General features: G+C 38.7%; 1 protein-coding gene across 2 annotated transcripts in view; it reads left to right on the forward strand.

Moving 5' to 3' along the window:
* Positions 1 to 26,017, forward strand: part of KIAA0825 (KIAA0825 ortholog) — a 229,485-nt gene that overhangs the window by 13,857 nt on the left and 189,611 nt on the right. For both annotated transcript variants that reach the window (XM_069881056.1, XM_069881057.1), the window contains exon 4: positions 21,747 to 21,917. In XM_069881056.1, the coding sequence (XP_069737157.1) occupies positions 21,747 to 21,917 (171 nt within the window). The remainder of the gene's footprint in view (positions 1 to 21,746; positions 21,918 to 26,017) is intronic.

Genomic DNA, 26,017 nt, shown 5'->3' on the forward strand with positions numbered 1-26,017 from the left:
TGCCATTTTACTGCAGTTAAGTTAAACTGTCAGAACTGTGATGATAAGGGTTTTAAAGTAAGAAAAAGTATCTGACGTTTATGTATGTAGAAACCCCATTACAATTCACTGGATAACATCATCATGTCATCGTCATTTTTTTTCAGTCTAACTTATTCCAACTGCTGAAATGTATAGAATAGAACCATAGAATGGTTTGGGGTGGAAAGGACCTTAAAGCCAGTTCCACCCCCTGCCATGGGCAGAGCACCTCTCATTGGATGAGGTTGCTCAAGGCCCCATCCAGCCTGGCATTGTACACTTCCACTTTGTGGCATATAATAGAATTAGAACTATTTAATTTAGACTTAACCCCCCACAAACTCTTCTAGTGTTCTACACACACTTTGTTTCAAATTTTGAGAAGTTCAAAGGAGAATATAGACAAGTCAGACGTTTAGACGTATAGATGTTTGTGTCAGAAACGGTGTGACCAGCAGGTCCAGGGAGGTTATCCTCCCTCTGTACTCGGCACTGGTGAGACCGCTCCTCAAATCCTGTGTTCAGTTCTGGGCCCCTCACCACAAGAAGGATGTTGAGGCTCTGGAACGAGTCCAGAGAACAGCAACGAAGCTGGTGAGGGGGCTGGAGAACAAGTCTTACGAGGAGCGGCTGAGAGAGCTGGGGTTGTTTAGCCTGGAGAATAGGAGGCTGAGAGGAGACCTCATTGCTCTCTCCAACTACCTGAAGGGAGGTTGTGGAGAGGAGGGAGCTGGCCTCTTCTCCCAAGTGACGGGGGACAGGACAAGAGGGAATGGCCTCAAGCTCCGCCAGGGGAGATTTAGGCTGGACATTAGGAAAAAATTTTTCACAGAAAGGGTCATTGAGCACTGGCAGAGGCTGCCCAGGGAGGTGGTTGATTCACCTTCCCTGGAGGTGTTTAAGGCATGGGTGGACAAGGTGCTAAGGGGCATGGTTTAGTGTTTGCTAGGAATGGTTGGACTCGATGATCCGGTGGGTCTCTTCCAACCTGGTTATTCTATGATTCTATGATAAATCCGTACAGTAACGTGACCATGAAATAGACACGTATTCATCTATCAGAGGTGCCTCAAATGATGATTCTGCAGATTCTAATCCTAAAAATACCGCAGATATTTAAGTTTTCTGGTCTTGTGAAAGTACAGTAAGTTAGAATTAATGCCACCTGGTCATTTCTTCTTGTTCTAAGGAATTTAGGGCAGGAAAGGAGTCTGTTATAGTATGCTATTTTCCGTATGTGTGGAAGATACAGAAGCAGAAGAGAAATTGTAGAATCATAGAATGGTTGGGGTTGGAAGGGACCTTAAAGACCATCCAGTTCTACCTCCTGCCATGGGCAAGGACAACTCCCACTGCATCAGGGGTTCAAAGCCTCATCCAACCTGGCCTCGAACACCTCCAAGGATAGGGCAGCCACTACTTTCCTGGGCAACCTTGGAAGGGCCTCATCACCTTCATCAAGAAGAATTTCTTCCTACTGTCTAATCTAAATCTTCCCCCTTTCAATTTAAAGACATTTCCACCTCTTCCTATCACTCCAGGCCCCTGTAAAAGTCCCTCCCCAGCCTTCTTGTAGACCCTTTCAGGTACTAGGAGCTGCTCTAAGACCTCTCCACAGCCTTCTCTTCTCCAGGCTGAACAACTCCAGCTCTCTCAGCCTGGCCTCATACAGGAGGTGCACCAGCCCTATGAGTTGTAAGACATACACATACTATGAGTGAGGTGATGATTTGCTATGTCTACCCAGAATAAAATTACACTCTTGTGAGTTTTAAAAGCAATATACATGTTAAGGTAAGTCAACTAGAAATTCCACTGGAAGAAATGCGGAGATAATTTTTCAACAGGAGCTGAAATATGGAGGAGTATGTGGAAAATAAGGTAAGGGAAGAGGCATGCAGACAAATAACATGACAGGATAAGAAATTCAACATAAAACTGATGTATTAGTGGGATGGAATGTTGGTGGATAACAAGGAGATACAATATCAGAAATCTTGAGTTACGAAATAAATTACTAGAATTGCATCTTTGAGTTATGTAGTGAAATGGAAGTTGGTAAAAAGATACACTGACCAAAAAAATTACTTGTATGGAACTGGATATTTGTGAGTTGATATTTATTTCAGTCTAAAAAGAGTTTACAAAGAAGCTCAGTTATCTCCATTTTACACGTAAGACATGAAGATTAAAGTGACCATTTTCAAACACATTTTTGTGTTTGAATAAAACACACCTACAGGTGTTTTAAAGCCATTCCCCACATCCTATTAGTCCATGCTCTTGTAAAGAGTCCCTCCGCAGCTTTTCTGTAGCCCCTCCAGGTAGCGGAAGGCTGCTCTAAGATCTGCCTGGAGCCTTATCTTATCCAGGCTGAACAGTCCCAGGTGTCTCAGCCTGTCCTCATAGCAGAGGTGCTCCAGGCCTTGCATCATCCTCATGGCCTCACCTGGACTTGATCCAACTGATCCGTGTCCTTCCTGTGCTGAGGACTTGAGAGCTGAACACAGGGCTCCAGGTGAAGTCTCACCAGAGCAGACTAGATAGGTAGAATCCCCTCCCTCACTCTGCTGGTCACACTTCTTATGCAGCCCAGGATACAGATGGCTTTCTGGGCTGCTTACAGGTGTTTTCCAACCTAAATGACTCTGTGATTCTATGAAATAACTATTTGGGGGGAAAATATTACATAATAACTGGTTTTGGAGGATTATAAGGGTAGACAGATTCTTACTGTCAACTGGTGTGGAACTGTTATAAAATTCTGGTAGTTTTGCTGCCCTCTCACACCTGAGAGTGGAGGTCTGTTTTATACATTGGTTAAGTTAAAAACCAGCTTTAATAGGATACCTGGACATTGATACCCAATTTGGTGAGTAGCAACAAAAAGCATGATGCTTATGGGGAAAGAGGAGAAAGGGAAGGAGGCTTGTTTTTTTTCTTAGCTCAAAGACAGTTGTATTAATACTTATACCTTATTCTTTTATACATGTTGTCTCTGCCCTCTGGGAACTGCCAAACAGCAAAATAATTTCATCTAGGACATTCAATTTGGACTGTTATCCAGAGATGAAAAAGTCTTGTGTTTCATAGGCTCATAGAATCAAGGAATGGTTTGAGTTGGAAGGGACCTCAAAGCCTATCCCGTTACACTCCCTGTCATGGGCAGAGACACTTCCCACTGGATCAGGTTGTTCCAAGCTCCATCTAACCTTCCTTAGTCCACTCTCCAGGAAATGTGGGGTTTGGTTTGTTATTGTTGTTTGTTTTACATAAGAACTGCTGTAATTGATTCTACTGTATCAGAGAGGGAAAAAGTAAAAGAAGAAACAATGCTGCAACCTCAGAAGACTTTATATAGATGACCTACTTCTGTCAGGAGAATGTAGGTAGTCTATAACAAGCTTTAACAGAGATATAAATCTTTTAAATATTTCATATACAAACATCCATTTGAGAAGTAAGAAATTAACATTTTTGTTTTCGAACTGTGTTAGAACAGTTATTTGTCAAGTAATGTGGTGAGATGGTATCCATTTATCTGGACTGAGGATGAGCATGGTCTGAGAGAGAATCTGGCAAAATGGGATGTGGAAAATTCTTTAGAACTTGGCATCTTGGATTGCCAACCGCAGTGGAGGCTGGTGGTTTTGTGTTGTAACTTGATCTTGTTCCCAGTTAAATTGGTGACTCTCTATTAGCTATAACGAGATTCAGCTGTTAGTACTTGGGCTATTTATTGTAATGGATTTTTATCTAGCATGGGTCATAATTTCTCTGTGTACTCTCTGCACATCATTGATGCGTCCAATCTGAAAGAATAATACCTGAGCAATGTTTCCTGACCCTCCCCCAAATTCCTTTGATGGTATTTTATAAGATGTTGTTTCAGCTTTTCTATCATATTAATTCTATGTGTCTTTGAAAAAGTTCATTTAATACTACAATAACTGAAAAAATACTATAAACATTACATTTCTTTTAACATACTTAGCATGTAAGGAATGATGTAGACAACTGGTTCTCAGCTGATGTCTTGTGATTTTTTTTTTTTCTTCAGTTTCCAGTGTGGTATTTTTCAGGAATTATTTGCAGTAAGTCTGTTAAAAGTGGATTGTACTTTTTGAACCTTTTTTTTGTGTTTCTTTGTTTACAAAAATGTTAAGCTAGTTTAATCAGGCATTACAAACCTATCTTAATCCTTCTTCTCTTTTAAATGAAGAAACAGCTGCTCTTATGACTGATAAGACATAAGCCAAAGAAACTTAAACCCCATGAAATTATAGACATTTTATCTATTAGTGGAAGATTTTCTTCGATTTTATGTGTAAATACATATGTAGAACAATTAAACTATTTTTAAGCTTAGAGCTTTCAATTTTCTGGTTTGTGACATATTCAAATTCATTGGCTTATTATTTTCACTTAGTCACAAACTTTTCAGAGAACCTTGAAGGGAGGGGATTGTCCCACTGTGCTGTGCACTGGGGCGGCCCCACCTTGAGCACAAGGGCAGTTCTGGGGTCACAGGGTAAAAAGGATCCAAAGCTGCTGGAGAGCATTCAGAGAAGGGCACAGAGCTGGGGAAGAGTTCAGAGAGGAAGCATGTGAGGAGGCTGAGGGGAGACCTCGTCGTGCTCTGAGCTTCCTCACACACAGAGGAGCAGGCACTAAGCCAAGGGAACTGCAGGAAGAGGCCAGGTGAGGGTTAGGTTGGACCTTAGGAGCAGGTTCTTCCCCCAGAGAGTGGTGGAGCACTGGAACAGCTCCCAGGGAAGCAGTCATCAAGCCTGACATTATTCCAGCAGTGTTTGGCCAATGCCCTCAGTCCCACAATGTGAATGTTGCGGTGTCCTGTGCAGGGACAGGAGATGGACTCGATGATCCTTGTGGGTCCCTTCCAGCTCAGGATGTTCAATGACTCTATGATTATCTCCATTCCTTGGTTTCAGGCCCCTTCCCTTACATTTATCTGAATAAGCCTTTATGGTTCCCTTCCAACTCAGGTCACTCTATGATTCTAAGAAAGAGCCTCTCGACTCTAATGGCATTGTCCAATAAAATATATTTTTAGTATACTTATATAATTAATTACTTCAAAAATATTAAATGAAACCTGTTTTTAAAATCTGAGGCAATACATAGTGTGTTCATCAAAATCAACAGCCAAAAATTTTTAAGACAGTATTTTTGTGAAGTAGAGGTAAGCTGAAGTGATGCAGAGATGACAAAGTGCATTTTTAGCTACACAGTAAGTAAATAACCTTCACTGATATATTTTAATATTAATATTTTCTACTTTTAGCTGAGTGTACTGTCCTCTTACTTCTGTGTCCAGCAGGCTTCCTTTCTCTTTTCATTCTCCAGAGTATGAAGAGCTTCCACTCTATTCTGAACATATATATCAAAGTGCAAACTGTGATTTAAATTGTGATGGTTTTAATTTTTTATCTCTACATATTCATGAGTTCCTAAAAAATATATAGTATTCATGGAACACTGAATGTGGATATGGCTTGTACTGAAACTTGAACAGAAAGGCTGAACAGGAGCTGCATGTATGCAGTGGAGTTGAGAGTGAAAAGGAAAACAAGCTTTCGAGTAACTTCTTAAAATGAGCGTAGCTTTAGGGGATTAAATGAAAGCAGGTGCTTAGGAAAATCTGTTTTGGGGTCACTTGTCATATTCCCAGCAATTTGTTGCCCAGCTAACTTGAATATGAGTTTTGTTTTTCCCACATTTGACTTAAATTTGATTTCTTCACTACATTCATGTGCACGTGGCTTTATTTTCCCTAGTTTATAATTTCCTCCCTTTGAAATAAAGAACCTTCATTTCAGACTTGCTTTTATCCTTCCACTTTATTTAAAATCAGTTGGTTTGTGATCTCTTGAGCCACGATTATTGCCTACAACCAGTCTTCTGTGATCTTCATCTGATCTATCAAAAATATGCCTAAAAGAGCATTGGTACCTGCTGGTTTAGTGACTGTGTGATGCAAAAACAGTTATTCATGTCTGGGAAGAATTAACACTCAAAAATTGTAGTATAATTTATTCTCCCATTTATATCTGGAAATTAAAGAATCCTAGACTTGGTTTTACGTAATTAATATTTATGTCTTTGCACCTTCTTTGAGATTTCCATCCAGAAGACAGTCTCTAGCAGATAATTTATAATGTTCATGTTGTAGATAAAATTGCTTTTCTATAGTGTTTTCTTATTTGTGGTCCGTTGTTGAAATCTCAGTTCTGAGAAATATCAGGAGTAAGAGGGTAAGTGTTTTGGTCAGTTGGCTTGCTGCTCCTTTTTCCTAGAAAGTCCTGTTGCATCTTTCTGAAGTGCTGGTAAGGCTTGATTATACAAAATAATAGCCTTTATGGATTAAAGATTATGTTATCCATTAGCTCATCCTGCCTCAGCAATTCAGGCACAGGAAGCATATGGATCTGTTAGAGCAAGTCCAGAGGAGGTCCAAGGATGATCTGCGGGCTGGAGTACCCCATGTACAAGGAGAGGCTGAGACACTTGGGGTTGTTCAGTCTGGAGAAGAGAAGGCTTGAGGGAGACCTTAGAGCAGCTTCCAGTACTGAAAGGGGCTACAGGAAACCTGGGGAGGGGCTCTTGATCAGGGAGTGTGGAGAAAGAATGAATCAGAATGGCTTTAAATTGGAGGGGGGAAGATTTAGATTAGATATTAGGAAGAAATTCTTCATTATGAGGGTGGGGAGGCCCAGGCCCAGGTTGCCCAGAGAGGGTGTGGAATCTCCATCCCTGGAGGTGTTCATGGGCAGGTTGGATGGGGCTTTGAGCAACCTGGAAGTGTCCCTGTGCATGGCTATGGGGTGGAACTAGGTGGTCTTCAGGGTCCCTTCCAACCTAAAACATTCTCTGATTATATGATAAGTTCATTATGCTGGCCACGTACTTGTGTTGATATAAGCAAGTTTTTAGCTATATCTATAGTGTGTTGATAAGGGTCAAGCATTTTAGAAATCCAAAATTGTAAAACTTAATTATAGAGATTTATTTAATGTTTTCATTAATTTAAACGTTAAAATATTTGAAGACCTACATACCTATTGTAGTGACTTTCGGACATTATAAAGACAAAAGTAAAGGATAACAGAAACTAGAACTTCACCCTCCTTGCTTCCTTTTACATTCTTCTTCTCTTTTCTCACTCCAGCAAGCCCACAATAACCTGCTTATTCCTTTTGATGAACATAGAATCATAGACTTCCCTGGGCAACCTATGTCAGTGCCTCACCACCCTCATCATGAAGAATTTCTTCCTGATGTCTAATCGGAATCTTCCCCCTTCCAAATTAAAGCCATTCCCCCTTGTCCTGTCACTCCAGGCCCTTGTAAAAAGTCCCTCCCCAGCTTTCCCGGAGCCCCTTCCAGTACTGGAAGCTTCTCTAAGGTCTCCCCAGAGCTTTCTTTTCTCAAGGATAAACAGCCACAACTCTCTCAGCCTGTCCTCATAGCAGAGGGGCTTCAGCCCTCAGATCATCTTCATAGCCTCCCCTGGACCCATTCCACCATGCTGGTGTATATTCACAATAGCAGAAGCTGATGTCTTTCCGCTTGCTTGACATGTCCTCTGTCTCATTTCTTCTGTATTACCTGCAGAGAGCGTGGTAACACAACTTTTGTAGGAACGGGGCTTCGGGGCCTTCTTAAAGCAGGATACAGGGTGGTTAGTGGAGAGAATGGTACCTTATTCAAATTGTCTTTGCATCTGCTGAGCTTGACTGTACATGTTGGTGTATGGCACCATCTTACCCATATTGTACACAGGTGAAGTGAAAAATCCTTCAGTTTCCATCTGTGAATATCTATCAGGTAAACCATAGCAGTGTCCTCTTACGTGTGCATAACACATGAAGATGTCAGGAAAAAGGGCATATGGAATGAGTAAAAATGCAGATGTTGTCATTGGAATTTTTACTTTATAAATGTCATGCATTCCTAATTTGGTCTTATGATCCAATCAATGTTGAGATATTCATCTGGTTTGATTGTTAGCTATTTAAAATAGACACCTTTACCCAGTTTGCAGATGACACCAAGCTAACTGGTGGAGCTGTCCCACCAGAAGGACGGGATCTCATCGAGAAGGACCTGGACACGCTGGAGAATTTGGCCTGTGTGGACTTCATGAGGTTGAACAAGGCCAAGGGCAAGGTCTTACATCTGGGTCTGGTTAATCCGCAGTTTCAATACAGGCTGGGGGATGACATGATTGAGAGCATCCCTGAGGACTTGGGGGTGCTGAGGGATGAGGAGCTCAACATGAGCTGGCAAAGCGTGCTAACAGCCCAGAAACCAGCTGTGTCCTAGACTGCATCCAAAGAAGCATGGCCAGTGGGGTGAGGGAGGGGATTCTGCCTCTTTGCTCCTCTCTTGTGAGACCCCAACTGGAGTCCTGTGTCCAGTTCTGGAATCCCAAACACATGGAGAATGTTGTTGGAAAAGGTCCAGAGGAGGCCACAGGGATGATGTGAGGGATGGAGCACCTCTGCTATGAGGACAGGCTGAGAGAGTTGGGGTTGTTCAGCCTGGAGAACAGAAGGCTCTGGGGAGACCTTAGAGCAGCTTCCAGTAGTGAAAGGCGCTCCAGAAAAGCTGGAGAGGGGCTTTTCTCCAGGGTCCTGGAGTGATAAGATGAGGGGGAATGGCTTTAAACTGAAAGAGGGGACATTTAGATTAGACATTAGGAAGAAATTCTTTATGATAGAGGGTGGTGAAGCCCTGGCCCAGACTGCCCAGTGAAGTGGTGGTTGCCCCATCCCTGGAGGTGTTCAAGGGCAAGTTGGATGGGGCCTTGAGCAGCCTGATTCAGTGGGAAGTGTCCCTGCCCATGGCAGGGGCTTGGAAGAAACAATTATATGATTCTATGAATATAATGGAGCAAACAATTTAGGTTAAAACCTAAAACCAAGGGACACACAGATATGATACAGATTTCTGCAGTCGCCTTTGTTCCGTGGGAAGACTATAAAATTTTGACAGCCAAAACAAGATCCCATTACTCAGGAGAAACAAAATAAATGTCTTTGCATTTCATATTGGAAATAGTGTGCTACATAGCCTCTTTGTCACATAAGTACTTATTTCTTATCTTTGCAAGTATTGTATTTGATGTCTACTGCACAATTATATTCAATGGAAATATGAGTAGCACTGAGGAGAAAATAAAACCATCTGTTTGAACATACAGAGCTGAAGTTTTAATAAAAAAGAGGTTTTCTTTTAAAGGCCATATGAACATAATACCCTATGACCACAAATGTGTTTCTAGTGGGAGAATGACATTTTCATAAAGATTACAAAAGCATTAAGCTTGTTACTTTTTAAGCTTATAGTAGGGGGTAAGATAACAGTATCTAAGTTACTGAAATGTGAATTGAACTGACAGAATTTCAAAGCTGGTACCATGCCTGAATACCTTCCTTCTTTTTAGACCAGTTGCTTGAAATTACTTATTAATCCCATAATGTGAAGACAGGCAGTGAAATCTCATTATTGACTCTTTGTCAAATTGAAAAGGTGCCTTTTCCAGGATTTTGTTGGCTTGTTTAGTTAATAAATTATATGAAGAGTAACTTTACTTTTAAAATTATTTATATATTTTTAAACATTAAATTCTTGATGCTCATTTGGATTATTGTTTTTCATTATGTGGTGTCCTAATGAAGTTCTTCCACTTCATGTTTTTCTAACAGGAACTCCAATCTGTTTTCTGAATTCTGTGGAGGTTGAAAGAGGCATAATCCCAGTCCTGGTATTTTTTTTTGCTTTCAAAATATCTACAATTAGCAAACACCAACTAATTATCTTCATTTTTGCTCTCTCAGCACACCTGCATGTTCTTCCTCAGCATGAAGAGAGCATTTAACTCACTATGCCCTCTAATTATTGCATTCTCCTCCCAAGTTTAAAAGATGAAAGTGATTTACTCTCCAGTCTGACACTTTGTGAGTGGTCAAAGGTCGGTTTCAGATTTATATACTGCAGTATTCTGTTTAATAATAAAAAAGTGACAAAAATCTGAGAGAATTACTAAGCCAGGCTCTCTTTTACTTCAGAATATATGCCTGTATGAAGAAAAGTGTGTAGAACTACCACAGTTAAGGCTTCAAAAATGTCTTTTAAAGGGGATCCTACAGTATTGATTGTAAAGGAAGTTGTTGCAGGGGCCTTTTCAATATATGCATCTACCCTCACAAGATAACTAGATGGCTACAGCTGTGATTTTTGTCAAGACAGAGAACCTCTTCTGTCATAAAATGAGTGACAGGGAGCAGATCTAACCTTAAAAGGGCAAAATTATTTTGGTCAGCATTGTTTGGTTTGTGAAAAAAATTAAATGTCTTTAAATTGGGGGTGCGCTACATCCACAAGATGGAAGTTGCTTGCTAAGTTGGAGCATGAGTCTCCTTTTAACTGTGCTTTAGGCTTTGAAATTTTAAAAACTTATCTGTCTTCATTCAAGAGGCTGCTGTGTCTACTGAATTTATGAAAAACAAAGCTTTCACTCATAGAATAATAGTCATAGACTAATAGTCGTAGAATGGTTTGGGTTGGAAGAGACCTCAAAGCCCATCCAGTTCCACTCCCTGCCATGGGCAGGGACACCTCCCACTGGATCAGAGGCTCCAAGCCCCATCCAATGTGGCCTTAAACACCTCCAGGGATGGGGCAGCCACCACTTCTCTGGACAGCCTGGGCCAGGGCCTCACCGCCCTCACAGGAAAACATTTCTCCGTAAGATCTTATCTCAATCTCCCCTCTTTCAGTTGAAAACCATTGCCCCTCATCCTATCCCTGCTCTCCCTGATCAAGAGCCCCTCCCTAGCTTTCTTGGAGCCTCTTTAGTTACTGGAAGCATCTCTGAGGTCTCCTTGGGGCCTTCTCTTCTCCAGGCTGGACAACCCTAATTCTCTCAGCCTCTCTTCATATGGGAGGTATTCCAGCCCTCTGAGTCATTTTATAGTACTTTTCACTATGTTTGCCAGTTATGGCAATAAAATGGGTATGTCCCTATCTGTTAATCTACAGAGAATAGGGTGATTATAACTCAGTCCAACTTCTTAGTTAGGAGATAGTGTTCTGGAGGTGTTTAATACCCCAAAACTTTGTGGACTGTCTGGAATCAAATCAGTTACTGGTCTCAGACTCTCAAGAAGGGCTGCTTGTTCCTCTGCTTATCCTCTGGCTAAGAGCCAAATCTTTGTGTCTAAGTACAAGGGACAGTGTACTGATTTGCTGTTCATGTGTTGGGAAAGTCCAGCATTCCTGTAACATGGAAATTGGATATTCTGTTACACGCAGCGCTATCATCTATGAAGGGGTTCTTTAAGAGCATAGTCTCAGCTCAGCGAGTAGGAACCTATATGTGTTGTTCTGTACTAACATACGTTTCTTTGTTTGTGTTCTAGCCTTTCTACAGAATATTTGTTAAAAAGGTTATTTCTCAATTTCCAAACTTGCTTCTCTGGAAGTTTTAAAATGGCACTGTCTGTTCTGTTTTTCTGCTGCACCTAGGCTTATTTCTGATTTTTGTGGAAGGTTTCATGAGAAGTTGGTGATGACTTTGCCAAAACAGGGTTTTGAAATGTAAAGAGATACGAAGCAGAAATATGAGTATTGACTGTAGCTTTACAAGTAATTTTTTGAGTGTTTTCTCTTATTAGAACAAAAGCTGTCACCACCTGCCTCTATCGTATCTTGGAAATTCCAAGGAGTAAGAGAAGCTAAAGCGACAGAGGCACTTTAATCTATTATTTAAGGAAATACATAATATCATGCGTAGACTACACAAAGGAATGATGAACACTTGATAGAAATTTCTGATTGGTTGAAAGTTCCTAACAATCTAATTTTAATAGAGTGGGTCTGATGTAGTGAGCCAATCTGTGAGACACTCAACTATTCCACTGTGAATGTAAATTGAGGGGATAGAAATGAAGCTAGCAGAGATTTTTACATTTGCAGACATTAAAGAAATTGAAATTATATTAAAATAAATATGTTAAATACTGATTATTCAAATACAAATTACGATTGTCTTTTATCAGCAAAGTATTTTAAGTGGTTTACAGGAGAACATACTTCTAACAAAGTTAAAATTCATGAGAAAGTTTGACAGACCTGGCAGAACTTAATTTCTCTTTCAGCAAAGACTGAAGATAAAATTCTTAGGCTTCTTCAAGGACTCCACTGTTTCAAAATAGATGCTGTCTCCATTTAGCTACAGGTTCCCTAAGTTTTTACGCTTTCTTTAAACACTGTACTTTCATGTTAATTTGTTTACATTTGAATTCTTAAACTGTCGTTTTATACCAGAAATTGCTCTGTGCAATCAGAATGTCTTGTAATTTATTAGAAGATATATGTGTTTTTTAAAATTTAGGAGCAGGATGAGGCTCTTTTTCAGAGCAAGCTGAGATAGACATCTGTGTATAAAGTAGTTTTATTAAACATTACTACAGGGCACTCCATCCTCGAAGCACTGGAGGAAGGCTCTGTAATTTTTTCAACAGAGTTGTAAAGTAGCTGTGTGCTGTCAAGGAGTCAGATTGGTGAGATGATTTGCTCAAGATGACTACATAAATTTGTTGTTGGAGCATGATCGGATGTTCTCGCTCTCCAGCCCATGTTTCCAGCACTGGCCTAACCCTTCATCTGTTGGTCGGTGAACGTGATTTCCAGTGAAGATTTCATTTTGACAGACTTATACACTCTATGTTAACAAAGGACTTAAGCATTTGGTAGCTACCTGATATGGAATCAACCTTCACAATGAGGTGAAAACTGATCTCATTTAACTGGGAAGACATTATGGAGTGGATTTGATTAAAATTTCATGTATAGTGAGTCTCTTTCAAAAGATTAGTGTAGTCTTCGCTGAGGTTGTTTAATAGCTGGCAGTGACATATCTCTTTCCATGACAGACACACTCTCTTGATTAAATAAATGCAAATTTATACATGCTCACCATGTTTATACATAAGTTGAGATCCCTTCTCTGCATCTTTTTGACACATGCACAGTATGGATGTATAGTATAAGCACTTACAAAAGTCATAAGTTAATGGTGATGTCTAATAAGAAAATGTTTGCTATCTTCAGATCTGTGACCATTTTTTAAAAAAAGAAAGGGACAAAAATGAGCCGACAGGCTTATGTTTGCATAAGCTGCTCTATTGGATTCTGCTGGCACCCCTGGGTTTCACTGGAACTCACAGGGAGCTGTGAAGCAAGACAGGTGTTTAAAAAACCTTAAACACTGGGGTAACAGTTTGCATCCCTGCGGTTTCCTTTGCTGCACTGATAGTTCTTTATGGGTCTGTCAGTTTCAATCAGCAGAGAGCACGTGTGATCAGTATATCTGATAAACTTGTCAATGCCTTTTTAAAGCAGGATTCCCCAACCTATTCCACTTGACTCTCCTCCCCCCCTTCCCTTTTTCATCATTTCAAGTAGAACCTTCATAAGACAGAGAGATGTCACAGGCAGCTGTGTATAGCTAGCTGAGGCTACAACTAATTTGTGCAGGAAAAAATTAAATCAGGAGGTAAATTATTTCATGATTGCTCATTCCCAACAGAGTTGGGCATCATTCTGAAGAAAATATCAAATAATTGGTTTCAGGCCATGTCAGACACATGCAATTCCCTTCACTAATGGCTATGTGAGGTAGCACTGGGCCTCAGGGGTCACCGAGGAACTGAAAATAGCTTAGTGCCAGGCACAGCAATAGAGAGACAGAGCACATAGGAAATGAAGTGGCAATAAGTGCAATCTATAGGGGAAATGTGCTTCACTTGGAGTTTAAAATATTGGCTGGGAATCTGGCAGTAAGCCATGCAACAATTGTTTACCTTTTTGTCAGCATCTGCATCTGTTCTGTTTTGTAAACGGCACTTAACTTTCAGTCAGTAAATGCTGGAATCAATAACAACTGTCAAGGGATTTCCTTCCTTTTTTTTTCATATTCCATAACACATGTACGCTACAAACAATGTTTGCCTTAGATTAACAAGGAGCAGGCATTAACGGGGTCAAAGGGATTTGGTTGGGAACATTATATAGCTTCTTGGGTTTACAGTAATTGTATCTTTGTGATTTGAATGTGTCTTGTAACCTATCCAAATTAAACTGTTAAAAAAATGCTAGCATGCAGTAATGAAGATGATTTTTTTATAATTATCTTAAGTACTGTGTATAGAAAACTGCTGGCACTGTTTGTAATAATTCAGTTCTGTGTAATATTGTGTATTACATCTGCTCCACAGAAATATTAAGTTGCTTCTTACAGAATGAGGAAATTAGTGCTTATATCCAGCAATACTAATTATTTAAACGTAGCAGTTACATTAAAAAATATACACCAACAAGCAGTTTGAGAGAACTGTGAGCAGATGTCCATAAAAATTGAATGTATCGCTACTAAATACAAGTGAAAGAGTAATGTAGTTTATATACAAGCTCTGTTTAGGACATAGTGTGCAGATGAATGCTGTCATAAATGCAAGATTGTTATAATAGTTATGGCATCACTTAAAAGTTAATATCTCTGAGAGCTGAGGAACACATTATTGTTAATGGAATTTATGTGTGTAACTCCCTTTGCACTGCTTTGAAAATTTACCCCTTGAAATATCCCTGTGCACAGTGACTATCAGAAGCTGAGCTTCTGTTGCTTTATTAGGCTATATATTTTCAGATTTTAACAAAATGTTAGCTCCATTTGTGAAAAGGCTTTACTATTTGTATGCAGGTTGTAGTTAGACTTCTAAGTTTAATATTACACTTTTTCAATTTTCTTCCTCATGTAGCTTTATTGGGTGAAATCCCTGACATCGCTTTCGTCTGCCCCTTGTAGAACAATACTGTAGATCTATCTTATATGAAATTAAGCCTTATAAATGGGGGCAGGGGAATGATATTTAATGTATTGGGAAGGTATTTTATAGTAAAATTGATTAAAAGGGTTTTAAACCCTTGGTTCCTGCTGAGGGAGAAATCCCCACTGTAATCACTGACGAAGACAGTCATCAGGTTGCTTTCCAAGGATTCCATCATGAGTCTCGGAAACAGTTTAGCTGTGTGGCTCTGTACACTGAGCAGTAAGGCTAATTAATCTGAGAGCAACACTGTTGTAGCGTAGCTGTTCTTGAACATCCGCAGACACCTCACCTATGATTCGGGGATTTCTGCATCACACTTCACTGTGCCGCATCCCTGAGTGGGTTGGAATGATCAGGTCTAGCCACTCGATTTTTCGAGAAGTTGTGAACACATTGTTTAAAATATATAGGGTGCCAGGAAAAAAAAAATCACTAAAGTTACTTTAGAATTATGGGATTCATTTATATGCATATTTTCTTATGCCTTTTGAGATTTTAAATGCTTCCAGGCTATAACCAAGGAAATTGGAAACACTTTATTTAATGGTTTCAAGAGCTACAGCTTTGAGGAAAGTACCACTTCTGAAACTTGCTGTAAAATCACAAGTGAGCAGGTGTACACAGGTCATTTAGATCTAGCACAGCTGTATTTCTCATGCTGCTTCATTTTTAGAGATGAGGGCGAATCTTTTTAAGTGTAAGGTAAAGGGGTATGTCTTGCTATTGAATTTAAGTATTTAGGAGAAGCTCAGGTACTACGATCAAGAACTTCTCAACATGTGACTTTCACTGTGTTACTTCAAAAATGCTTTAATTAACTTATAAGTTGGATTAGAATTCATACGGTTACTTTTCAGCATCCTCACTGGTGAAGTGAAATTCTCTAATACCATCTCTTTTTATTCCTAAGGGCTCCCAAGTGGTCACAGTATTTTGCAGAAAATATCTTTATATATTATACAAATACATAAGAGAAGACTGAAATTCATTGTTAAGACATGTTGCATCCACACTGAGTTTGACCTTGGTGTTTGAATGACATACAGATTTTTTTTAGAGTTTCTGAGTTTTTTTTAGAGTTTCTGAGTTTTTTTAGAGTTTCTGAGTAGAACTAGCTTGACAAAGTATTTAATTAATCTTATTAGAAGATAAGGCTTAATTTAACTTATTGCAACATTGTCCCTGATTTCACTAGTAAACCCTGTGCACCTCTTTTTACAGTATTGATACTGTTTCACTAGACTACATCCTATAGAGGCATAATTTTTTAGCTGTCAGTGTAGAAAAAAGCAGAAAAGACTTAGAGAAGGGCAACAAGGTCATAAAAAATGTAGAACAGCTTCCATATAAGGAGAAATAAGCAAACTCCAATTCTTCATTTGAAAACAAAATTAAGATAACAGTGTATGATAGATGTCTATAAAATTAAGGAAAACATTATTAAAAAAGCAGTATTAAAATATACAGGTTCAGTATTTGCTCCCTGCAGCCCCCTGAAAAGAGGTTGTCATGAGGTGGGTGCTGTTCTCTTCTGCCAAGTAGCAAGAGATAGGGTGAAATGAAACAGCTTCAAGTTGAGCCAGGGGAGATTCAGATTGGATATTAGGAAAAATGTCCTTACTTAAAGAGTGGTGAAGCCCTGGCAGAGGCTGCCCAGGGGAGCAGTGGAGTCTCCGTCCTTGGAGGGGTTCAAAATACATGTGGCTGTGGCACGTGGGGACAGCATTCAGTAGGCATGGTGGTGGTGGGCTAATGGTTGGATTGGATAAACTTAGAGGTCTTTTCTAACCTGAATGAGTCCATGATTCTATAACTGCTAATGTGTGCCACAACTGACTGGAAGCTTCCCAACTGCAAGTGGTCGAGAGGTGAGCAAGCTCTCAGGGAAAAAAATTGTATATGCTTTCGTCGTTGTATTTATATTTAGTTTTCCTCTGTCTGTCACTGTCCAAGCCCAGGATGCTGGGATAAAAGACTCTGTAGCTGAGCCCAGTATAGCTACTCTTTCAGTATTACGCTTACATTTTTACAATATATAAAGATTCTGATTCCTTAGCCACACCTACTTGAGATGCCTATAATTTTTCAAATTATATATATTTTTTTACACTAACATTTCTTATAATTGCTGTAGATTAAAATAATTTTGTACTAATCTCTGTTCTCAGGATTTCAAATGAAAAACTTCAGTGAAGTTAACATTTACTTGTTTGGAGCATTGTGTTTTCATACTCCAAGGGAAGTGTCAAGTTATACATTTTTATTGTTTGTTGGTATAAAGTGGTTTCCCAGCAGTTAAGTTAAAATTGGTTTCAGTCTAGTATTTCAAGCCTAAGATATAAGAGTAAAAATAATTTAAAGCAGCATGCTTATCTGCAGTTTAGAAGTTCTGAGGCCAAAGAATGCTATCAAAAGCCTAAATAAATAACTATCTGAATTCTGCATGTGTGTAACTTTATCTGCACAAAAACAATTACTGGTTTTGCTGTTTTCTGGTAAATCTTTTTCATTAGCATATCAAATTGTGATGAGAGTCGGCACACTTTGTAGAGTGTGTTTGTACTATGTGCTGATCTCCAATTATCAGTGTCTGAATCTAAATATTTACTGTTAACTCAATCTCATCATTTGTGCAATGAAAGAGCAAAACTGTATGTGTGATACTGGTTCTTGCTTGTTTCAGCAGAAATTTGTTTCTGAATGTTACTTATGATCTTTTTATCCAGGTTCTCTCATAATCTCTCCAGTTGCAGGAGAATTTTCCAGTCTGAGGAAGGAGAGGGAAAAGCAAGAAATAGTGGGATGACCTTTACAAGAATTACAGGTTTTGAATGATTCAGCAAAATGCCATAAGGAAACCTGTGTTAGAGTGAATTCCTGTTCTAAATTACACAAGAGCTGAGTAAACTCATTTGGATTTGGAACAATTGAAAATGCAATTGAAGAGTTTTTTCCATTGAAGAGTAGGGACTTTTCCCATTGGATCAGTGTGCTCACAGCCCCATCCAACCTGGCCTTGAACCCCTCCAGGGATGGTGCCAACCACAATGAGCAAGGAGCCAGGGCTTCCCCACCCTCAAAGGGAAACACTTCTCCCTAAGATCTCATCTCCACCTCCCTGCTTCCAGCTTAAAAACATTTCCCTTTATTCTCTCCCTGCACTCCTTGATCAAGAGCCCCTCCCCAGCTTTTCTGGAGCCTCTTTCAGCACTGGAAGCTGCTCTAATGTCTCCCCAGAGCCTTCTCTTCTCCAGGCTGAAAACCCCCAACTCTCTCATCCTGTCCTCATGTCTATCACACATCTGTCCACTCTTCATGACAATCTTCTACAAGACTTACACATCTGTTTCCACATTTTTTGTGTTTTACATTGCATTGACTGCTTAAATATTTGCTGTTGCACTTCTGAAATATTTCTGTCCTTTAGTTCTCCAATTAGATCAACAAATCAGGAAAAATGCCTTTTCATTCTCCACTGCTAAAAATTAAACTGTGATGTGCGCATTCAAGCAGTCTGGTCAGTGATCTTTGAATTTGGATGCTGCCATCAGTATTCTGAAACCTGACAATCGGGACGTATGTAAGAACTTTCAATCGAATTTTGGATACGAAAATGTGTGCACACCCTCTGGTCAAAAACTAAATATGTGAGTTGCCATTTCTGGGAGAAAATAAAACTTCCAAATTGCCCTGGGTGAGCTAAGCAGAACTGAGGTTCAAGCTAACTTCTTCCACATCTGGGCTATCCAATAATATGCTTCCCTGGATACGTTTAAAAGAAGGGTAGATGACGTGCTCAAGGATCTGATTTAGTGGTAGATGGGAATGGTTGGAATGGATGATCTTAGATGTCTTTTCCAACCTTAATGATTCTATGAGTCTATGATTGATTCTGTGATTATTCTGGATAGAATCAAGATTCTCAAAACATGTGAGCTGTGCAGAATTACACACAACTTTAGGTGAGTTCAGAGCTGTTTCTGGACCAGCGCTTGCCGTTTCAAAGAGCTATTGCATTATTACCATCAGTTTTGGTTGATAACCAGATTCAATGATCCATCAGCGTGATTGGTGCTCTTTGCTAATGTAAGGGTATGTGGTTTGACCCATCAGTAAGGTTGTAACAAAAAAGTTTGTGTAAATTATGCATGTCTGTCGCATCTGGATCTTTGGTATACTTTTATTCACATTACATTTTCTTCGTCTTTATCAGAACAAAGCTTAATAGAGGACAAAAGAGAATTTACAAATGGATTACCCAGAGTATATGGAGCTCTCTATAAAGGCCATATAGGTATTTGGTTAGTTGGTTGGTTGGTTGTTTTTCTCATTCCCAATAAGATGTCTTAGGAACTGGGTTTTGTGGTGCATCCCATCTTAAGGATGCTCTGCTTTGCAGCTTTGGTGCAAGATGATTGTTTAACCTGGTTTCCCTAGTGTCAGCAATTCTCAGAAAGTCATACTTATTACATGGTGAACCTATATTTCCTTTCCGTTTTCTAATGTGTTTATCTTGACCATCTTCTGGTCACAAAGCTTTGCACATCACTTTATGTTGAGTTGAATCACCATATTCTCACTGTGTAGTTCATAGGTTTTTTATGAATTCCAAATCTGACTGATTCCAGGGGTTTCAACTTCATGCTTCAGGTCTTCATGGATACACTTAAACCACTATTCTCTTATGTCCTTTTCTTTTGATTGTGAGAGTTCCCTGCTTATCAGATGATGGCATATATGTTTGCGCCTTTTTATCAAAGACAGAATTTCCTCTAAGATTACCTCCATTTACCTCTTAATTTGGTATCAAAGTTTTATGTCAGCCAGGAAATTGACCTAGTTTTCTTCCCTGCCTTCAAGCATATAGAATTTCATCTGTATTTCACAACCTGGAGGTCTGAAGTGTATTTGTAGACATTTGTAGAACAGATGTAGTATTAAGTAGTAAGTTTTTGCTCTGATGATTGTATAAATATTTGTTTGCGTGCACTATAATACACTTTATTTTATACAGATGTTCTCTCAGCTTCTTACTGGCATGAAAAAAGAAGGATCTTTGAACTTAGTATCTTCAGCTTCTAAATGAAATAAAATATGGATGATCACTGAAAGCAGAAGTTTTTACTTTTTCTGAGTTTGGTAATACATTTTGAAATCAGTATTACTGTGATACACCTTTGGCTTCTAGGTCCATACCCTTTTGGTCTTGTGAGTGCAATATTGCTTGGGGCAATCAAATGACTGGAAGCTTTCTTCTTTCCTCAAAAGAGGGGGCAGGAGCATAACGTGGTTTTCAACTTAAAGGAGTACAGCACTAATATTCTGTTAATTTTCCTGATATGATTTGTGGTTCTTACATCTAGGGTCTGTTATTTCTGGCTGTCTGCAGGCTCAGTCATTTCATGTCATGTCAGCTGAACTCAGTTTATATTATCTAGTTTTCATGTAAAGTAGAAAAATTCCCTGCATAGCAGAATGTCTTCATCTGGAAGTTTAAGACTTAAAATTGGAAATCCAGTGATACAGATATTATTTACTTGTTATTCAGAAAGGAAAGGCACTAACAGGGGCAATTATGTTATAACAATTTCTTTTACCATTCTTAGAAATGCAAGGACTAGGTTGACTACATCTGTTTGGAGCTTTGAGAAAATTCAGGTGTGAATGCAAAACTCGTGTTCCATCTCTAAGGTTGCAAAACTGCAACAGCAAATTAGGAAATTTGTATTCAAAGCGCAGTTCTGCTACTTAGATCTATGTCTATTTAAAAGTGATTTGTGAATGCCTAAAAAAAAATTTTCTCGGAAATTTGAGGGGAAAGGGAGGTACTGAGTGCTTCAAAATTGCACAGGTAAGAGAGTTTTGACACGTAACAGTACATTTCAATCAATTTCTATTTGGTTTTGCCTGTCATAGCTTCTTTTTTGAACTACTGTGGCTCTCACTGACACTTCCTACATAAAGTTCTGCTGATGTTACATCTGCAACAGAACTTCATGGGAACATGGTATCAGCTCACTGCCATTTGCACAGAAGTGCAAATTCGTTACATTTAAAGAAGTTATAAAATTAAAATACTTAAAACCTTGTGGTCTGCTAATGCTGAATTGGAAACAGCTCACAGATTTTTATAGTCTGACTGTGCTGAAATCAGAGTTCCCTGGCTGATGTGACATGATTGTGTTATGATAACAAGTGTTAATCTTTCAAAATAAAATGTTCAGTTCCTTCTTTTAAATACTAAATGCTTATAGGTATAATTCTTGCTGATATTTGTTCACTGACAGTCTTGCTTGTTTTCAAACCGCACATATTTAAAGTTGTGGAGTGCTAGATTGATGTTTCTTTTCACTCAAATGTCATATTCATCAACTCTATTGTGCTAGCAGATTGTTAAACAGACAAGGTGACTTGCAGAGTGACAGTGTAGTGATGTGGTGTCCCAAACCATTAAAATATAGTAGTGACGTGTTTTTTTTCCTTTTGTTCAATCAGTTTTTGCAACGCAGTCATTTTTCTGTAAAACACAGGAAAAAAGGGTTTCTGAATAGATCTGTTGCTTTGAAAAAAAATCTACATAATGAGTAACAAAAGCTGGAACTCAGTTGCAACTTCTCAGATAGCTGAGAAATGCCAAAGACTTTGGAAGAACTAATGTTAACAGTATTTTGTAATGAGGAAAAGATACTCTATGCTATGACAACAATGAAATTACTGGATGCATTATACTTTTTTACATAATCGGCTCTTCATGATCATCTTTATAGCAATAGTAAAACCTATTTTATTATTTTGTTTGAATAGCCTCGCAAGAATGCCAAAAAAAGGGAAGGAACTTCTGCTTAACATTGTACCAACTCAAATGTCTTTCTCAACTTATCAAACTCTTTTTGTTAATGGAAGAAAAAATTGAAGAGCTCTCTTCAGAAATTCTGTTGGTGCCTTCATTTACGGAGAAGAATAAGACTGTTCAAGGTAATTAATTCTTTTCCATATTTATTGATTCTACATTGTGCAAAATGATAATTTCATATGATTTTCAACATTAATTACCTAATTTATGTCATCCTATTTTATAAACAGTTGTTTTACCATCTCCACCAAAAATCTTTTTGAAATGTATAGATTTGAGCACAATGACTTGTAGTAAGGAACTGATAGCTGTGTGTTAAGATTAAACACTGTAACTTAATATATGTTAATGAATTACCTATAAAATTCCATGTTTCATATAGTATAAAACAATGTGTGGACTCAGAATTCTTTGAAACTGTGACTGCTTCTGGATTTGTCCTCAAAAGCTAACTTTTTCAAGGGAGGAGAAATCTGATTTGAACATCATTTTAATTGATATTGGTATACATGCAACTAAATGTTTTGGGATACAGTCCTTTCACCTACAGTTCTCACAAGAACTTACTGATGTCCTATGTTTACTGTCATGCTCATCCTGCTGGCTTCATTGGCTATTTTATAAAGGTCAGCTCTACATCAGAAAGAAATCTACTTCACAATCAAGTTTGCATTTGCTTTAGATTCCAAGCTCAGTCTATTTTTCATCTCATTGCATTCATGTCATGTGAGGAGGACCTGAAATCCTGAAAAATGAGGTGAATAACAACTTCCAGGTCACACTGTGCTCATATATTCTCCTACTTCTACCAGTAGAGAGACTCCAGGTCACCAGAGAGAGAGTAGTTTCAAGAGCTTTGATTATATTGCAGGAAAGGATCACACCAGAAATGAGGCCAGGCTGCTTAGGGAGAGAGGATAGGTGGAGTCAAGTATTCTATATCTCTGTAGTCAGGCTGCAGGCAGAGAAGAAATCTGTTTTGGGAATGTGGTCTCAGACTGCTAAATTGATAAAAATAATAAAAAAGATGAAATAAGAAGGGTTCTGAGGCACACATTTTATTGATGGGCTCTTCACCCGAAATACTGACGCTCTGAAATAAAGAGATACAGGTTAGGCCAGGTATTTTTAGAATATACATGAAAGCTCAAATAAAATTTGCATTCAGGTTCCGTTTTTGCAGTTGCTTCCAATGTGTTTCTGCCTCATTTCATCTCTTTGTTTTACCAGTTCTCAGGAAATGTTAAGCTGTCATACCCTATACTTTACATTTTATGGCCTCAGTCCTACAAAGAAGTGTTACAGTAAACTTCTCATAGGACTAATGTGGAGTACTAGATTTACATTCAGTAAAGGTAATTGTGTTATCTTTTTATTTGTATATTTGTGATAAATTATAAAACAATTTAAAAACTCTTGAAATTTTTTTGACATGTTTAACTAACTACATTCTAAGACATGTAATCTCCAATAATTCAGAGATCTTAATTATTTCAACATTAACAAGAAATCTTTTTACTTTCCAGGAAGAGTATTTAGGACTTTATCCTGCAGGCATTTCTCCAAGCTTAATTACATTTAGAACTGTTCCTCAAAAGTGTATTAAGCCTTCATGCTTGAGGAATATTCTTGTAGACTAATCATATCTATAGCAAGTAGTTTCTTAAATGGTACCTCCACTTAATCAACTATTGATGGGGAATATTACCAGATGTTATTGTAGGTGGCTGTCTCCTGGGTAGAAGGCCTATTCTAAAGAAAATATAAGATTACTTTTACCCTGAAACACAGGTGAATATGAATATTTTACAGGTGATGTTAGTGAAGTCATTGGACATACTTCTCGTTTTAGCACTGCCGTTCTGATCAGGTGGGTTTCTTCATAAAACTTTGCTCAATTATATTGGTTTCAGGAGAATACATGATAAGAAGACATGGGTAGAGGAATATTTTTTTAAAGTCTGTCTAGAAGAAGGGTTTATTGGCATTATTTTCACTTCATATTGTCAGAAATCTCAGTTGTAGTGGTGAAGTGAAAGATGATTTGATATGGGAGAATGAGAGCTATGTTCCCAGTAGTTCCAGGTTCTGTTAAGCACCAAAAGGGATTTAAGATTTTCTCTGTTAATGTCCTATATTGGGCCAATAATCTTATTATTTTTCACTAGTGAAAGGTGAATTTTACAAAGCTTTATTTTCATCACAACACATTATAATATGTAACTAGAAAATTCAATGGCCATCTAGAAAATACAACGGCCATCTTCTGTACTTATTTAAAAGGCTTCTTACTAGAAATCTTAATTTAGCCGAATCTAGAGTGCAGATCTGTCCAAAGCAGTTTTAAATTAACTCAGGTATCAGTTGGCCATGCAACAGAGGCTGCAGAACCAGCCTGAGAAGCAGAGCACGTTAGCCCAGCCTGAGCTGCATGCTGCTGTTGCTAGACAGTTGCCCATTGTCTCTCTCACTGCTTTAAAGCTAAGTTGAGTGTTTCCAAACTACCCGCCAGTCACTGCAGCCTGGGCGCATCTGAAGTACCAGTCCTCTGCAAGTAGTACTGCCAGTAAATTGAGGGAAGCTGGCCAGTTCATGAAAGGTAGGCTAAAATCCAAGTGAGCTGAAGTTTCCCTCGGCATCACATAGACTGGAACTTTGCACTTGCTTCCTTTTCCTTTTGGTTGCTTTTCATATTCACGGGAGCCTTTTTATCTGTGTAATTCATGCAGAGGTGGAACAAAAATAGTGTTTTTTCATGTGCTTGTGTGAAGCATTGCGTTTATGCATGTAGCTGTTTCAATGACAGTTTTAGTTGATTTTTATTCAGCATATCCCATAGTACTTCAATCTTGATATATAGAACATGTGTAAAGTTCCATCAGAAACAAAGTAGTTCTTTGGATGGTTCCTCTTTTTTAAATTTTTTTTTGTCCCAAAGATGGCATCTGAATTTCATCTAAACCAGACGGTTTCTTGGCCCTCATTTTTCCCTAAACTCAGCAATGACAAAGAGCAATGGCTGCATAAATTGGATGTAAGAAGAACACTTAGGGTTTATCACAGAAGAATCAAAGATTTCATATCTTCTGACAGATTGTTTGTACTCTTAGGGGGTCTTAAGAGGGGTCAAATGGCTTCTAAGAGTTCCTTAGCTAGATGGTTAAAGGATTGTATTAGGGAGGCGTATGTAGTTAAGGGTAAAGAGGCTCCCAGGGTTTGTAAAGCTCATTACACTAGGACTATAGCTGCTTCTTGGGCGGAGAGGTCGAAGGCTTCCACATTGGAAATTTGCAAGGTGGCCACCTGGGCTTCTCTTCATACTTTTTCATTGCATTATCGCTTGGATGTAGTCTCTTCTGCGGATTCTGCTTTTGGTAGGAGGTTGCTTGTGAACCAAAAAAAGAACAGTGAAGAAAAGAAAGACATGTAGTTCACAGTTCTAGCTGGCAACAAGACAAGTTTCTTTGCAGTGTGCACAATGGAATCCTATGAAGACCAATTTAGGCGGTTGAAAATAGATGTTAGAGGGAAGTACTGCCTACCAGTGTTCTCTGATGGTAACCCCATGGCAGACAATAGCACCAGAGGAAACAGTGAACCAGAGTGAACTCTGTGGGGAGATGGATGTAGAGAGTTTTTTTAGGTGATACAGATAGTTCTCTGAGTTCAGTTTGAGAGTTCTTTATCTGGCATCTTCTGGAATATACACAGAATTCTCATTTTCCCAAATTGTTTTGCACAGATTGAAAAAATATTCTACAAATTACATTTTCCACTCTAACTTCTTTTCGCTATTCTCCATCCAGTTCTTCATGATTTTAGTTTTTGAAATTTCACCAGGCGTAACTTAGCATATAATCCTCAATGAGCAGTGTGTACATGCCAAGTTTTGTCTTTGATTTGAAATTATTTTTGCATTATCTAAGAACAGTTTAAAAAAAGTATAAATGCACATTTTTACTACCAGCATGGTGATAAAGTTTTCCCCTATATAAAGTAAAAGGATAAAATCATGCTAAGTTCTCAGACAAATAAATGATGATGTGGTTTTGTTCCATCTCTGAGCCTTAGCAGGGCATCTAGACAAGGCAAGACCTTTCTGAGGAAAGTTGTCTATATTTATCTAACATTTATTCTCAATGTTGTGCAATCTCACTTCATTCTGCTGCAAGCAATAGATTTCAGAAAATTAAAGGAGTAGTCACCTTCTATTTTTCCTTGA

Source organism: Phaenicophaeus curvirostris, chromosome Z (assembly GCF_032191515.1).
Source record: "Phaenicophaeus curvirostris isolate KB17595 chromosome Z, BPBGC_Pcur_1.0, whole genome shotgun sequence".
Lineage (NCBI taxonomy): Eukaryota > Metazoa > Chordata > Aves > Cuculiformes > Cuculidae > Phaenicophaeus > Phaenicophaeus curvirostris.